At 39.9% G+C, this 17160-nt stretch overlaps 1 protein-coding gene across 3 annotated transcripts in view; it reads left to right on the forward strand.

Annotated features, from left to right (window-relative positions):
* Nucleotides 1-8703, forward strand: part of DIAPH2 (diaphanous related formin 2) — an 878028-nt gene extending 869325 nt beyond the window's left edge. For all 3 annotated transcript variants that reach the window (XM_061179189.1, XM_061179191.1, XM_061179192.1), the window contains one exon: nt 7812-8703. In XM_061179189.1, coding sequence (XP_061035172.1) covers nt 7812-7876 — 65 coding nt within the window. In that variant the 3' untranslated portion in view covers nt 7877-8703. The remainder of the gene's footprint in view (nt 1-7811) is intronic.
* Nucleotides 8704-17160: the final 8457 nt, after the last annotated feature.

Raw genomic sequence — 17160 nt, forward strand, 5'->3', positions numbered from 1 at the left:
CTGTTTTTGTGCTGGTACCATACTGTCTTGATTACTGTAGCTTTGTAGTATAGTCTGAAGTCAGGGAGCCTGATTCCTCCAGCTCCATTTTTCTTTCTCAACACTGCTTTTACTATTTGGGGTCTTTTGTGTTTCCATACAAATTGTGAGATTTTTTGTTCTAGTTCTGTGAAAAATGCCATTGGTAGTTTGATAGAGATTGCACTGAATCTGTACATTGCTTTGGGTAGTATATTTTCACAATGTTGATTCTTCCAATCCAGGAACATGGTATATCTCTCCCTCCATTTGTACCTTTAATTTCTTTCATCAGTGTCTTATAGTTTTGTGCATACAGGTCTTTTGTCCCCTTAGGTAGGTTTATTCCGAGGTATTACATTCTTTTTGTTGCAATGGTAAATGGGAGTGTTTCCTTGATTTCTCTTTCAGATTTTTCGTCGTTAGTGTATAGGAATGCCAGAGATTTCTGTGCATTAATTTTGTATCTTGCTACTTTACCAAATTCATTGATTAGCTCTAGTAGTTTTCTGGTAACATCTTTAGGATTCTCTATGTATAGTATCGTCATCTGCAAACAGTGACAGTTTTACTTCTTCTATTCCAATTTGGATTCATTTTATTTCTTTTTCTTCTCTGATTGCCATGGCTAAAACTTCCAAAACTATGTTGAATAATAGTGGTGAGAGTGGGCAACCTTGCCTTGTTCCTTATCTTAGAGAAAATGGTTTCAGTTTTTCACCATTGAGAATGATGTTGGCTGTGGGTTTGTCGTATATGGCCTTTATTATGTTGAGGAAATTTCCCTCTATGCCTACTTTCTGGAGAGTTTTTATCATAAAAGGGTGTTGAATATTGTCGAAGCTTTTTCTGTATCTACTGAGATGATCATATGGTTTTCATCCTTCAGTTTGTTAATATGGTGTATCACATTGATTGATTTGAGTATATTGAAGAATCCTTTCATTCCTGGGATAAACCCCACTTGATCATGGTGTATGATCCTTTTAATGTGCTGTTGGATTCTGTTTGCTTGTATTTTGTTGAGGATTTTTGCACCTATGTTCATCAGTAATATTGGCCTGCAGTTTTTTTGTGTGTGTGACATCTTTGTCTGGTTTTGGTATCAGGGTGATGGTGGCCTCGTAGAATGAGTTGGGGAGTGTTCCTCCCTCTGCTATATTTTGGAAGAGTTTGAGAAGGATAGGTGTTAGCTCTTCTCTAAATGTCTGATAGAATTCGCCTGTGAAGCCATCTGGTCCTGGGCTTTTGTTTGTTGGAAGATATTTAATCACAGTTTCAATTTCAGTGCTTGTGATTGGTCTGTTTATATTTTCTGTTTCTTCCTGGTTCAGTATCGGAAGGTTGTGCTTTTTTCAGAATTTGTCCATTTCTTCCAGGTTGTCCATTTTATTGGCATATATTTGCTTGTAGTAATCTCTCATAATCCTTTGTATTTCTGCAGTGTCAGTTGTTACTTCTCCTTTTTCATTTCAAATTCTGTTGATTTGAGTCTTCTCCCTTTTTTTCTTGATGAGTCTGGCTAATGGTTTATCAATTTTGTTTATCTTCTCACAGAACCAGCTATTAGTTTTATTGGTCTTTGCCTTTGTTTCTATCATTTCTTTTTCATGTATTTCTGATGTGATCTTTATGATTTCTTTCCATCTGCTAACTTTGGGGTTATTTTTGTTCTTCTTTCTCTAATTGCTTCAGGTGTAAGGTTAGGTTGTTTATTTGAGATGTTTCTTCTTTCTTGAGGTAGGATTGTATTGCTATAAACTTTCCTCTTAGAACTGCTTTTGCTGCATCCCGTAGGTTTTGGGTCATCGTGTTTTCATTGGCATTTGTCTCTAGGTATTTTTTGATTTCCTCTTTGATTTCTTTAGTGATCTCTTGGTTATTTAGTAGCGTATTGTTTAGCCTCCATGTGTTTGTATTTTTTACAGTTTTTTTCCTGTAACTGATATCTAGTCTCATAGCGTTGTGGTTGGAAAAGGTACTTGATACGATTTCAGTTTTCTTAAATTTACCAAGGCTTGATTTGTGACCCAAGATATGATCTATCCTGAAGAATGCTCCATGAGTACTTGAGAAGAAAGTGTATTCTGTTGTTTTTGGATGGAATGTCCTATAAATGTCAATGAAGTCCATCTTGTTTAATGTGTCATTTAAAGCTTGTGTTTCCTTATTTATTTCATTTTGGATGATCTGTCCATTGGTGAAAGTGGGGTGTTAAAGTCCCCTACTATGATTGTGTTCCTGTCGATTTCCCCTTTTATGACTGTTAGCATTTGCCTTATGTATTGTGGTGCTCCTGTGTTGGGTGCATAAATATTTACAATTGTTATATCTTCTTCTTGGATTGATCCCTTGATCATTATGTAGTGTCCTTCTTTGTCTCTTGTAATAGTCTTTATTTTAAAGTCTATTTTCTCTGATATGAGAATTGCTGCTCCAACTTTCTTTGATTTCCATTTGCATGGAATATCTTTTTCCGTCCCCTCACTTTCAGTCTGTATGTGTCCCTAGGTCTGAAGTGGGTCTCTTGTAGACAGTGAATATACGGGTCTTGTTTTTGTATCCATTCTGCCAGTCTATGTCTTTTGGTTGGAGCATTTAATCCATTTTCGTTTAAGGTAATTATCGATATGTATGTTCCTATTACCATTTTCTTAATTGTTTTGGGTTTGTTTTTGTAGGCCTTTTCCTCCTCTTGTGTTTCCTGCTTAGAAAAGTTCCTTTAGCATTTGTTGTAAATCTGGTTTGGTGGTGCTGAATTCTCTTAACTTTTGCTTGTCTGTAAGGTTCTTAATTTCTCCATCAAACCTGAATGAGATCCTTGCTGAATAGAGTAATCTTGGTTGTAGTTTTTTCCCTTTCTTCACTTTAAATATGTCCTTCCGCTCCCTTCTGGCTTGCAGAGTTTGAGCTGAAAGATCAGCTCTTAACCTTGTGGGGATTCTCTTGTATGTTATTTGTTGCTTTTCCCCTGCTGCTTTTAATATTTTTTCTTTGTATTTAATTTTTGATAGTTTGATTAATATGTGTCTTGACCTGTTTCTACTTGGATTTATCCTGTATGGGACTCTCTGTGCTTCCTGGACTTGATTGACTATTTCCTTTCCCATGTTAGGGAAGTTTTCAAGTATAATCTCTTCAAATATTTTCTCAGTCCCTTTCTTTTTCTCTCTTCTTCTGAGACCCCTTTAAGTTGAATGTTGGTGCATTTAATGTTGTCCCAGAGGTCTCTGAGACCCGTCCTCAATCTTTTCATTCTTTTTTCTTTATTCTGCTCTGTGGTATTTCCACTATTTTATCTTCCAGGTCACTTATCCGTTCTTCTGCGTCAGTCATTCTGCTATTGATTCCTTCTAGAGAATTTTTAATTTCATTTATTGTGTTGTTCATCATTGTTTGTTTGGTCTTTAGTTCTTCTAGGTCCTTGTTAAACGCTTCTTTTATTTTCTCCATTCTATTTCCAAGATTTTGGATCATCTTTACTACCCTTGCTATGAATTCTTTTTCAGGTAGACTGCCTATTTCCTCTTCATTTGTTTGGTCTGGTGGGTTTTTACCTTGCTCCTTCATCTGCTGTGTGTTTCTCTGTCTTCTCATTTTGTTTAGCTTACTGTGTTTGGGGTCTCCTTTGCGCAGGCTGCAGGTTTGTAGTTCCCATTGTTTTTGGTGTCTGCCCTCATTGGGTGAGGTTGGTTCAGTGGGTTGTGTAGGCTTCCTGGTGGAGGGGACTAGTGCCTGTGTTCTGGTGGGTGGGGCTGGATCTTGTGTTTTTGGTGAGCAGGGCCGCATCCCATGGTGTGTTTTGGGGTGTTTGTGAACTTAGTATGATTTTAGGCAGCCTCTCTGCTAATGGGTGGGGTTGTGTTCCTATCTTGCTAGTTGTTTGGCATGGGGCATCCAGCACTGGAGCTTGCTGGCCATTGGGTGGAGGTGGGTCTTAGCATTGAGGCAGAGTTCTCTGGGAGAGCTCTCGCTGATTGATATTATGGGAGGCCAGGAGGTTTCTGGTGTCCAATGTCCTGAACTCGGCTCTGCCACCTCAGAGGCTCAGGCCTGACACCAGGCCAGAGCACCGAGACCCTGTCAGCCACACAGCTTGGAAGAAAAAGGGGAAAAAAAAGAAAGAAAAAGAAAGAAACATTAAAAATAATTTTAAAATTCTTTTAATTATTAAAATAAAAAATAAAAAAAAGAAAAGAGCCACCAAACCAATAAACAAATCCACCAATGATAATAAGCACTAAAAACTAAACTAAGATAAACATAAAAAAGCAGAAACAAATCAGTCACAGACCGCAAACCCCAAGTCTACAGTTGCTCCCGAAGTCCACCGCCTCAATTTTGGGACAATTCATTGTCTATTCAGGTATTCCACATATGCAAGTACATCAAGTTGATTATGGGGATTTAATCTGCTGCCTCTGAGACTGCCTGGAGAAATTTCCCTTTCTGTTCTTTGTTCGCACAGCTCCTGGGGTTCAGCTTTGGTTTTGGCCCTATCTATCTCTGCGTGTAGGTCCCCCTCAGGCATCTGTTCCCTGCCCAGACAGGAGGGGGTTAAAGCAGCAGCTGATGAGGGTGCTCTTGCTCATTCAGACCAGGGAGAGGGAGGGGTACGGTAGTCATAATTGGAATGTGGGGCCAGCCTGCAGCGACAGAGGCTGGCGTGACTTTGCAAAAGCCTGAGGCGTGCCGTGTGTTCTTCCAGGGAAGTTGTCCCTGGATCACGGAACCCTGACATAGGCGGGCTGCACAGGCTCCTGGGGTGGGGGGTGTGTGGCTAGTGAACTGTATTTGCACACAGGTTTCTTGGTGGCAGCAGCAGCAGCCTTAGCGTTTCATACCCGTCTCTGGTGTCCGCGCTGATAGCCACGCGGCCATGGCTCGCGCCTGTCTTTGAAGCTCATTTAGGTGGTGTTCTGAATCTCCTCTCCTCGCGTACCGCAAAACAATGATTTCTTGCCTCTTAGGCAGTTCCAGACTTTTTCCCAGATTCCCTCCCAGTTAGATGTGGTGCGCTAGCCTCCTTCAGGCTGTGTTCACACAGCCAGCCCCAGTCCTCTCCCTGGGGTCTGACCTCTGAAGCCCGAGTCTCAGCTCCCAGCCCCCACCCTCCCTGGTGGGTGAGCCGACAAGTCTCTCAGGCTGGTGAGTGATCGTTGGCAGTGATCCTCTGTGCGGAAATCTCTCCGCTTTGCCCTCTGCACCCCTGTTGCTGCGCTCTCCTCCGTGGCTCCGAAGCTTCCTCCCCACCCACCCCCCATCCTCGCCAGTGAAGGGTCTTCCTAGTGTGTGGAAACTGTTCCTCCTTCACAGCTCCCTCCCAGATGTGCAGGTCCCGTCCCTATTCTTTTGTCTCTGTTTTTTCTTTTTTCTTTTGCCCTACCCAGGTACGTGGGGAGTTTCTTGCCTTTGGGGAAGTCTGAGGTCTTCTGCCAGCGTTCAGTAGGTGTTCTGTAGGAGTTGTTCCACATGTAGATGTATTTTTGATGTATTTGTGGGGAGGAAGGTGATCTCCACGTCTTACTCCTCCGCTATCTTGAAGGTCCCCCACTGCCATTGTTTCTAGTGTCATTTTCTCATAAACAAACAATGTTGGAGGTTGACATTTCGAAAATACAAGTGTTGGCCTTTCAGGATTGCTTCTACTTATAATTATCTCATATACATAGGTACCAATTAGGTACCAAAAAAATTTAAAGAGAGAGAGACAGAAAGAGAAGGAAGGGAGGGAGAGAGGGAGAGAAGGAGAGAGGAAGGGACGAAATATAGAATAATTCTCTTTTGTGTATGCCAAGAGCTGGATTTGGGCCGTCAACCAGTGTTTATCCTGCCTTCCAAAAGCTTCAGTGTCCGTTCCCCAGTTCATTTTGACTTGAAAGTTTATTTTCTCACACCAGATGCTACCAAGAAAGTTGCAGGTTGATGTGAATCCCGTCATTACTTCATTTACTGCTGCAAGGCTAGGTTTTTGTATGTGGTATGTCTCTTGAATCCAGTGGGCAGTGAGTGGTGGTATGGGGTACCAATAGCATTCCTGGAGTGAGTGGTAATGCCAACTGACCTTAGTGTGTAGGACCACCAAGGCACAAGCCTTTTTTCTGAGCTGGGACAATCCTCTGTGAATGGTACCATCATTCTCATATCTGATAGCTTTAACACTGAATACTTAAATGCTAGCAATGCAATGGTAGCCATCATATTATAATCTAATTTGTAAATGTCTTCTAAGAAGTCCCAAACCAATCTATATGCAAACCAGTGACATCTAAGTAATAAGCCCTTTATCTAGGAATGTTATCTTTACATTTTTAGCTGAATTGTGATCCATATCACAAACTAAATAATGGATTTTTTAATGGTATCTTTAAAAGGATGCCCAAATAATCCATCACGCAGATATATCTCTGAATAGAGAAAATATCTCTTTCTTTCTCACCTCTCAGTGATATTATTGCATTATAAGGCACTTTGAGCTTATGGCTGGTTGGTTCAGTGCACTCATTCTGTGGTGTTAATGAGGCCAAGGTTATGGAGGCCAGTTAGCTTTTGCTCTGTGTACTGACCGTAGACTACCCGGAATCACTCAAGAAAAACTAGCACAGATGAGAAAGATCCCATGGCAAAACCTCAACATTTCTCACGGTCCATCCTCCCCATGGGACAGGCAGAATGTGTTCCTTGGGTATGATCTTAGGGAGGAAATGAGTAGGAGCCTGGGAGGCCCCAACATCTACCTCTGAACAAAGCAGGCCTGACATTTAGGCGTTAACTTTGCATTATAATCCCCTGTCATACCATTGATTTGCTGTGTAACCTTCATCACTAAAGCAGAGATAATAGGATAGAATGAAATGTGCTTACCTCCCGGGGATGTTGTGTGAATTAGCAAATTAACGAGTGTAAAGTGTTGTTAGCATTTATGTAAGTGCTGGTAGTTGTCATTATTTCTAGGGACCTAGTCTCATTCTAAATAGAGAATCTAAGTGCATTATGCTTTTGTCAGAAAGGGATTTTCGCCAACATCAGTTGCATTTAAGCTGAGCATAAAACAGAGGTGATAATAACATAGTAGTGATCATCACAATGCAGAGCTGTAAACCTTTTTCCTATTAAAGCTAAAACTATTTTCAGCAACTTTCAGTGCTTTTAAACTTTGCTTTCCAAGCTTTGTGCCAACAGTTCTCTCTACAGTGATTATTTTTCCTGTGACGGGTGAGGGGAATAGGACCTATTCATTATTCAGTCCCATAATGACTATATAATGTATTGAATTTGTTTACATCACATAATCAGGCAAAGACTTGGTAGCTGATTTGATTACCACATATTGCAATCATTGTAAAAAATAAAAACTCTTTTTTGCTCTGCCCACACTGGTGTGCTCTAGAGAGAGATAGCCAACATACAGATTGAAAACTCATGGGGAATTGAAGTGCTTTCCAACAAAAGGCACTGTACGTAGAGCCTTTCAATCTAACATCTTTACCAAGGAATTTTGTTGTCGCCTGCTATTTCCAAGGGGACTGTGCTTGAGCGAATTCTTCCATTTCTTTTATCACTCTGACTTCACTTACCAAGAAAAGTCATTTAATGCTGATTGCAAACTCTTGAACTCAGCCTGGGAGCTGCAGCATGAACTCCTCAGATCTTGGCTCCATGTTACTTATTTACATATTCATTTGAAGTGATTTTTTCAGGACTGTTTGAAAACCTCTCTCAACCTGACATCACGTAACAGCTGGGATCTAAAGCTCACCATGTTTTTGGTTCTTTTTCTCTTTGTCTTACAGATAACAGACGAGTACCTTTGGAAAGGTCACGCTCTCGCCACAATGGAGCTATCTCATCTAAGTGATTCCTGATGCCAAAGAATATGAAAAATACTTCTTAAGTAAACAAAATCATACATTTTGGGAAGAACAAAACATGCACTCAAGGGATGGAGAGGAAATAAGTACATTTCTGCAAAGATCAAGCTAAGCTGGATGCAATAGCGTGCATATGTAAAGCTATTGCAAGACTCCTCCCACAATTATACTAATATGAACACAATTACCAGAATTATAAAACATGCGTTCCCTTTTAGTGTAAAGATGATGTGTATTATTTGTTACTGTGTGTGGCCTGACCGTGATGATGAAAAGTGTAAGAAATTGAAGAGTTCCAAAGACTTTCAAAACCATTCAGTCTGTCAAAAATGTATAATATTACTCAAATTTGAAGTCACCCCCACCCAAAAAAAAAGGAAGAAAAGAGAAGAAAAAGAATAGAAAGAATTAGTCAGTGTCTACTTCTGATTCCTGTTTTATATAGAAAAGGAAAAGGCCAGTGAAAATGTGCGTGTTAATGGTTTGGAAAGGCAATGATATTGCACACTCTATAAAAGAAGCCATTTTTGGAAACTCAGAAAAAGTACTGCTTCACCCCCCCCCCCCCCCGTCAAGTTACTTAGAATCTTATCTCAAGTGAAAGTTGATGGATTCATCTGCTTCGGCTGAAATTAAACTTATCATTAATCTAGAGTTTCAGCATGATATCGCAGGCACTTATCATTGCTAAAAATAAGCCAAAAAGTTTAACAGAAGCAGTTAGAGAAAGTGATTTAAACTTTATTTAAAGAGGTATTTTCTAATTATGCACATATATCTACTTTATACAAATACTTTATATGGCTGTTTTTGAGAAAAACCTCACATTGTAATGTTTATGCTAGGGCTGAACCTGCAAATTCTGTTACCTTTATTCAGTTTTTTAAAGGTAAATACTGCTCTCTATTCTCCATGGTTTATTTCTTCTCTCTATTGCTTCTTTCTCCCACAACCCCCTTGAAGGCAGGGAATAGAGTTCTAGGAGACCTGAGGGGGAAAAAGGTGTCTCTCCGCAGGAGGCAGCAGAAAACTGTCCGAAAGGTCAGTTGTTTTATCTGCCTTTCTACTCCCCTTTCCAGTTCCGCCATGGTGATCTGAAGAAGAAAAAGAAATTATATGTATGTATCTGTATATATGTGTATATATTTATATCTCCTGCTACAATAATTCCACATCCCAGTGACTACGTGAACTTCTCAATCATCATCATACTTATTTACCTTATATTAACAAATTCAAATGATGCTGCCAAAACAACTCTAGGAGGAAAAAACAGGCTCTACATTTTTCTTAAATAGATGATGAGGGAGAAAAAGTTATACTTACTAACTGTCTATTATTTTTAAAAATGCATTGTAATAATGTGGTACAACTTCTCTGGACTAATCCATGCAGATGATTGTGATTATTGTAAAAGATTTCTTATATGTATATTTCTTATAAAGAAAATCCTATTTCTACTTCCTCCAAAGCACATTATAGACATTCAGAAAGAACAAGTGACTGGCTTGGCAAGTCACTCCCTGAGATAATGTAACCAAGTGACCAATAGCTCACAGTTTCCTTTTTATAGATGTACAGTGATTCAAACTGCTGCCTTTTCCTCCAGTACATTCTTACTTGGGTCTTATCCTTTACAAAGCTCTGAAGCTGCTACAATAGAGAAATCAAAAGCAGTAACAGGATCTGAGATTTTACAATTTTATCCTATCTATCTTAAGACACACACATATGCACACACACAAACAAGTTTAAGGGACATATCAATTTCACACACTGTTTTTTTAACAATAACAACAACAACAAAGATTTAGGTTCTACTAATTTATGTAAATACTTAATGTACGTATTTTTAACTTCACAAAGTCTTTTCTGAAATCTTCATGGTATGGCTTCTTTGAGTCTTTTGATAGCTTTTCAGACTGTAGGAAAATGATATTTTGAAATATTCACCCTGACTAATATTTAGGGGCATTTGCCATGCCATATTATCAGGCTGGTCAAGGTGGACATACTGATGCATATCATCACCTTTTCCAGATGTGAACTTGCCTTATTTTTTAGTTTGTGGGGAAAAAAAAGTACTATTATTGATAAATTATATATTTGTATTTAGAATAATTCCACATGCTTTTCACAAACATTATGAGACCGTTCAGGGTCTGTCACGAAGTTCTGATAACTCAATTAAAGGGTTTGCTTCCCAGATTTATAATGGTCCTGCTCTAGCCATTTGCAGTTTTGTTTTAGATTGAAAATTATCACCAGAAAAAAGTACATAGTGACATTTTTAGTATAGAACCAAATTATACTAAAGTCTTTTGTTGGGTTTATTACTGCCACACGTGAGAAGCACCAATTTATGCAGATTTTCTTCAGAATGTTTTTTATAAGAAGTGCAAAACCCTTTAAAATGTTTACTAGTTGTATTAGTTTCCTTTGGCTGCTATAACAAATTACTACAAACTTGGTGACCTAACATATCAGAAATTTATTCTTTCATGGTTGTGGTGGCCAGATGTCCAAAATCAAGGGCCATGCTCCCTCCAGAGGCTCTAGAAGAAACTCTTCCCTTGCCTCTTCCAGCTTCGGGTAGCTATTGGCATTCTTTGGGTTATGGCCACATTTCTCTCTGCTCCGTCTTCACATCACCTTCTCCTCTGTGTATTTAATCTCCCTATGCCTCTCTCTTATAAGGACACTTTTGTTGGAATTTAGGGCCCACCTAGATAATCCAGGATAATTTCATGTGAAGACCCTAAACTTAATTACATCTGTAAGACCCTTTTTCCAAAAACGTAACATTCATAGGTTCTGGGGATTAGGATGTGGACATATCTTTTTGTAGGTGACCTTTAGCCCATGACAGTCTGCCCTCTGGACCCCCAAATTTATGTCTGTCCCATGTGCAAAGTATATTCACCCTATCCCAACATTCCCAAAAGTCTCAACCCTAAGTCTAAAATCTCATCCAAACATCTTCAGTTCAAAAGTCCCAAATCTCACCTAGATCATCTAAATCAGCTATAGGTGAAAACCCTGGGACAAAATTCCTTTGCGTCTGTGAATCAGTGAAACAAGACATCAACAGGGCCCCTGCTTCCAGAATACAGTGGTGGGACAGGCATATGATAATAGTTATAGACATTCCTATTCCAAAAGGGAGAAAATGGAACAAACATAGAAAGGAGTCACCTGTCCTGATGATTTTCAGAATTTGGCCAGGCAGAATCCCCTTAGGTTTCAAGGCTTGACAATAATCCTCCTTGTCTCAGGGCTACACCCTTTAGGCCTGCAGCTCTGGCCTCTTGGCCCATGGATCAAGTCTCTGCCTCTGTGCCCATGGCTTGTACTTCTGCCTCTAAACCTGCAGCTCTGCCCTAGGGTTGATCTTTTCTATCGAAGGGTATCACCTCTTTGCAGCTTTATCAGCCTACTTCCTGCCTGTAAAGTTTTGGTAGTCTGACCGCCTTCTCTCATTTTGTCCTGTCTCTGTCCCTTTCAGGCCAAGCTGGAACTGTTTCTGCTGGTGTAACTAACTTTCTCAAAAACTTCGTGGGCTCCCCATGTATATCATATTGATTTATGAGTGAGACAAGAGATTCCTCACAGATCCTTGCCAGATAACACCACCTCTGTTCCTGGCTTCTACTGAGATGATTGAGTGGATCAGTGAGCCAATGCCTAATCTCTACAGCACTAGCCAAAGGTTATCCAGCCTTGGCTTTGTCTCCTGAGCACACTATCCTAACAGTGAATCTTCATTTTAACATCTTTTGCAATCTGAATAGGCTCAGAATTTCCTGAATCATCAAGTGCTGGGTCCCTTCTGCTTAACAGTTCTTTCTTCAATTTATCCCTTTCCTCTTATATTTTACTCTAAGCTCAAGAAAAAACTAGGCCATACCTCCAATGCTTTGCTCTCAAATTTCCTCAGCTAAATATCCGAATTCATCACTTACAGATCTACTTTCCACACAACAGTTGGAGACAATTTGGATAAGCTTTTTGCCGCTATATAGCAAGGATCACCTTTCCTCTAGTTTTCAATAAAATGGTCCTCAGTTCCTTCTGAGCCCTCTCGAGACGCGCCTTTAACATTCCTATTCTTCCCGACAGTCTGTTTAAGGCAGTCCATGCTTTTTCTATCACATATGTCAAAATTCTTCCAGCCTCTACACATGATCTAATTCCAAAGCCACGTCTACATTTTTAGGTATTTGTTACAGCAGTCCCTGACTTCCTGGTACCAAAATCTGTAGTTTGTTGCTGTGGTTGCTGTAACAGGGTACTCCAAACATGTTCACTTAAAACAACAGGCATTCATTCTCTTACTGTTTTGGAGGCCAGAAGTGGTAAATTGAGGTATTAGCAGGGCTGTACTCCCTCTGGAGGCTCTAGGAGAAAACCTGTTCCTTGCCTCTCCCAGTTTCTTGTGACTGTCATCATTCCTCGGCTTGTGGCCAAATCTCTTTCTGCTCTGTCTTCATATCACCTTTCCCTCTGTATGTCTAGTCTACCTCTGCCTCCCGCTTATAAAGACACTTGTGAAGGCATTTAAGGCCCACCGGTCTATCCGTGATAATCTCCTCATTTCAAGATCCTTAACTTAATTACATCTGTGAAGACCCTTTTCCCAACTAAGTTAACGTCACGGGTTCTGAGAATTAGGACATGGACGTATCTTTGGGGAGCCACCTTTCAGCTCACAACACTAGTCATTGCACATAAATGTACTTTTCACATTTTGAAATGCATCCTTGGTGCTCAAGCCAAATTCAAGGTTGTCGCTAAGAGCTATTGTATGCACAGGCTACTGCATGCTTTGATGTTAAATGGCTGAACAGGCTATTCTAAAATAATTCAGTTGATACTTTTGTTACTGTGGCCAATTAGCTTGAAAAAATAATTGGTTCCAACTTTGAGCTCTGGTGTATCTTCTCTGCCCCTTTTATGGAGTCTTTGACCAAATGTTTTCTATGATTAATAATGTAGGTATAAAACTACCTCTGATACAGAAGCTTTCTTTACAAGTTTATTTTAGATATTGTGAATCCCTCAGCTGAAAGGAGAGGTGACAGCAAAACCTGTTTGAATGGATATTGAGGGAGATTGTGCCCATACCAAGACACTCAGAAGAAGTATTTCAGTAGCAGTAGAACTGTGGATTCATGTTCTCATTTTGCCTCGGCATAAACACCTGTCTCTGCAGGACCAAGAATGACTTGCAATCTATCTGTAATGCATACTTACTTATTCAATAAAGTTAAGGTTACATTAAATGTTGTGCTGCCTATGATAATTAATACTAAGGATGGGTGAAAAGGCACAAACTGAAGTATAAAGACGGAATGTAAGAACATTCTGGAAGGAGAAGCTTCAACTTAACAGAAGTACAAAAGTATTTCTATAAGGACCTGGTCAGGTGGAAATCATGGGATATATTCAAAGACACGCCCACCTGTGGGAATCATAAGATTTTCTTTAAGTAATCTTTAGCACTTCTTGTCAGAGTAGTGGAGAGATGTTTGCACAACTTACTTAAAAGTCCAGAAAAGTCAGAAGGGTGATTTACATCCTCCAGAGAAACTGTTTCTACAGAAAAGGGTTTTTTACCGTGATTATAGAATGAAAGTAAATGGGCTTCAAATGCTCAGAGGGGTAAAAATCTGGAATTAGTCATAAAGGATTTTAGATACTTATTCTCTGGAGGGCTTTCAAAAGAAGAATCTCTCATCATAGGTGGGCTGACTTGAAGATGGAGGGTTGGACAAGGTAATAACCAGGTCTATAAATGATATGGTCCAAAGTACCTGGCAAGACCATTGTTTCCCTTGGAATGGTTTGCTCCAGGAATCAAAAAAATTGGCTTTTTCTCCCCCAGAGACCCAAGTAGGCAAACTCCTTTGTAGGGAGTCTGAAAACCTTAGTATCCACGACTAGGGGAATTCGAGCTTAATGCCAAGAGCTCAAAGGAAAATGGAAATCTGGAAATTGATGATATATATGCAATGAATGTAACATGGTGTATAGTTTTGATTTATAGTAAAAAGAAAGCTATAGCCAAAGATCCCATTTACAGACTGAATTTATTTAGATGTCTAGAGTCCCAATAGCCACAAATAAAATATTATTATAGTTAGTATCCACTGCAGGGAAAAACAACTTGCAAATTCATGAATTGTACAAATCACAACTTTGTTCTTAGTTCTTGGAGATTAGCCAGCGTTCAGACTTTAGCCATGATGACCTTATATCTTGGCTAATAGAAGTTCAGCCAGTATTTTTACCTATATTTTGGCTAAGGTGCAGACAATATTTTCACCTTTTGATGTGTATGAGCAAAGCACAAGGGCTCTTATCATATTATTAGAAATATTAATAATAAACCTTCAACTTCTCTACTTCGCTAAAGGCTCCAGTGTGGCTATTCTAATCACCGAGTGCCCGTTCAGTGGACATTACTTTTCAGGACACCATTATGAATTAAACACAGCTCCTGCCTTCAGGGATCTCACAGTCTAATGGGAGATGGCACATGTACAAAAAGAACTGTAATTCAAAGTGGGAAGCACGTGATCAGTGTCGTAAGAGTGGTACAGATAAGGCCTAGGGGAGTTCAGAAAAAACAGTTGACTTAGTTTTAGAGAGGTGAGGTGAGGTGGGTATTGAGGTGGAAAGCAGGTGTCAGTATAGATTTTTTGGCACTGGTGGCATTTGAAATGAAATTTAAAGGGTAAGTAGGTTTGGACATGTCAAGTTTTTATTCATTCAGTCAAAATTTAATGAGCACCTACTGTGTGCCAACCACAATGCTAGGCTCTGAGACCATAACAGTGAACTGGACAGATGAGGGCCCTATTCTCATGGAACTTAACGTCTTTTTGAGGAGGGAGGGAAGGCATGAGCAGAAGTACAAGCTTTGATGTGCATATGCAAAGGAATATGGAGCAATTCGGTTGAACTAAAACTTAAGGTTCCATGAAAGGCAGCAGTGGTTGTGTGGTTTGGGCTTGATTTTATAAATGTTGGGGAATACTGAGGGATTTTGAGGAAAGAAATGACATGGAGCACTTAAGGAAGATGGTGATGGAAGCTCTGTGTAAGACAGATGGGAGAGGTCACAGAAGGCCAACTTTGTTGGAGGCAATTGCAATAATTTTTTTTTGGCTATAATACTTTTGATAATTAATGAAGGCCCGAACTAGGATAGCATCAGTGGGACAGATCCAAGTAGCATCTAAATAACTGGCAAATCAATTAGGTGTTGAGGGTGTGAGGAGAGGAAAGATTCAAATCTGACACCAAGGTTTCAGGCCTGAGTGACTGATGGGCTACTTTCAACAGAAAAAATTGAACACAAGAAGAAGAGCTCATCATTGCAGTGATACCATGGATGTGTACAGCTGCAGCTCTTACACTTGATACGATCCTAATATCTGTGTTGTTGAATGGCTCAAACAAACCTCGTGTACAAGTAGCATCAAGTCGTGAAGACATAGAGCAGGCAGGAAAAAACAATTCCACACAAGAGCGTATTTAGTGATACTGTAGTGATTATGGTAATAAGGACCAGGGTAACCTCTCTAGGCTGTGTTCTTTTTCTTTCCTTTTCTTCTTTTCCCCTTTCTCTTTCCCTTTCCAGTCCCTTCTCTTTTGTTTTCTTCTCAATAATACTGAAAGTCAAAACACTGAGTGGCTGTTCAAAGAAAGGAAAAACTGACAAGATTGAGTGGACATTAAAATGTACTGATTCAGTTTTGGTCCCATACTGACAGGAAAGAAAGGCATTTAGATGAAGCATAATTCATGGGAAAAGCTTTAATTAGTTCATAGCTAGGACTTCTTAAGTGTCTGGTTAATATTTTAAGTCATACATTTAAGAGGTTTTTGAACAACCATTACTCTCTAAAATAACAGCAAATTCTCCTGTTTTACTGTTTTCTCAGGAATCTCTCAGACTTTAAAACTCTACTCAGGTCTATTCCCTTTATGCTAAATACCTTTCTACTCTAACAACCATAAGGCTTCCCTCCTCAGCACGTTCAACTGCTGGGTACATGTGACACTGAATGGCTTTATTTTAGCTAATTTTTTTTGTTTTGGAAGGGGACCTGGTTTCTGAATCTGCTCCATCTCCCCCCCACCCCACAAATACCTTGTGTTATTGTCCTTTTGTTTTCCTACAAAAACCTGCATATCACAATGGGAATTACATTGAAAATAACCAAATCCTAAGAATTTTCTCTTTCAACAGTTTTTGGAAACCTGTGATATATAATGGCAGAGTGACCTAGACTTGCTGACAAAAATCAAGTAATGAGTATTTTACCCGGCTGAACAGCTGAACGACTGGTAACACTTATGGTGGTGCTTGGAGGAGGGAGGGAAGGGAGATGAAAGAGGTCAGGAATAAGGCCTCCTTAGCAGAACTCAGTATAATGATAAAAATCAAAGCATCTGTTAGATGTCAATGACCTTTCAACTCTAGAGCATCTGGGATAAAAATCTGACTTGCTGTGACCTTGTATTTTGTGGTGCTTTGTACTTTCGAAAGGACTTTCACTTTTCACATCCATTATTCCATCAGCTCATTTCCTCTCAGTCTACAAGCATCCTCAGGTCTCCTCTATCTGATTAAACAACAGCAGCAACCTTCCCGTGAATCTTCTCTCCTTCAAGGCTACCACTGATCACCTAATTGCCAAATCCTACGAATTCCCCTGTATCCTCATCCTGCTTACTTTTTGCCAGTTTGGCACAAAATACACCTAGCCTTGTCTTCTCCCACCACTCAGAAAATTCTTCACTCCCATTTATTAGGGGTTGTCTTCACATATTTACTAATATGTAAATATTCACATATTTAGGGGTCACATGACCCCTAAATACAGGCAGTATCTCCAGTGTTCATTTGTATTGTCCCCACCATCAGGGTCATGGTAGCCACATCCATGGCTTTGACAATTTCCCATGAGCAGGTAACTGAGATCTCGCCAGAACCCCAGAACCACCCTCCCTCTGTAAAAGATAGCTCACACGCTAAACTCAGTATATTCCCAACCAAATATGTTCTTCTCCAGCAAGCTGATCCTTCTCTCCAGGTTGCCCGTGTCATTACGGGCACTACACTTCTCCCAATCTCTAAGGCTAGAAACACCAGAAGCATCTTTGTATTATTCCTTCTCCCCTAATATCCAGTCAGGCACAGAAGTTGGTCTCCCTGTTTTCGGTGTTTTAGCTCTTCAAGCCGTCCTTCGCACTGCTAGAG

The sequence above is a fragment of the Eubalaena glacialis genome, chromosome X (assembly GCF_028564815.1).
Source record: "Eubalaena glacialis isolate mEubGla1 chromosome X, mEubGla1.1.hap2.+ XY, whole genome shotgun sequence".
Classification (NCBI taxonomy): Eukaryota; Metazoa; Chordata; class Mammalia; order Artiodactyla; family Balaenidae; genus Eubalaena; species Eubalaena glacialis.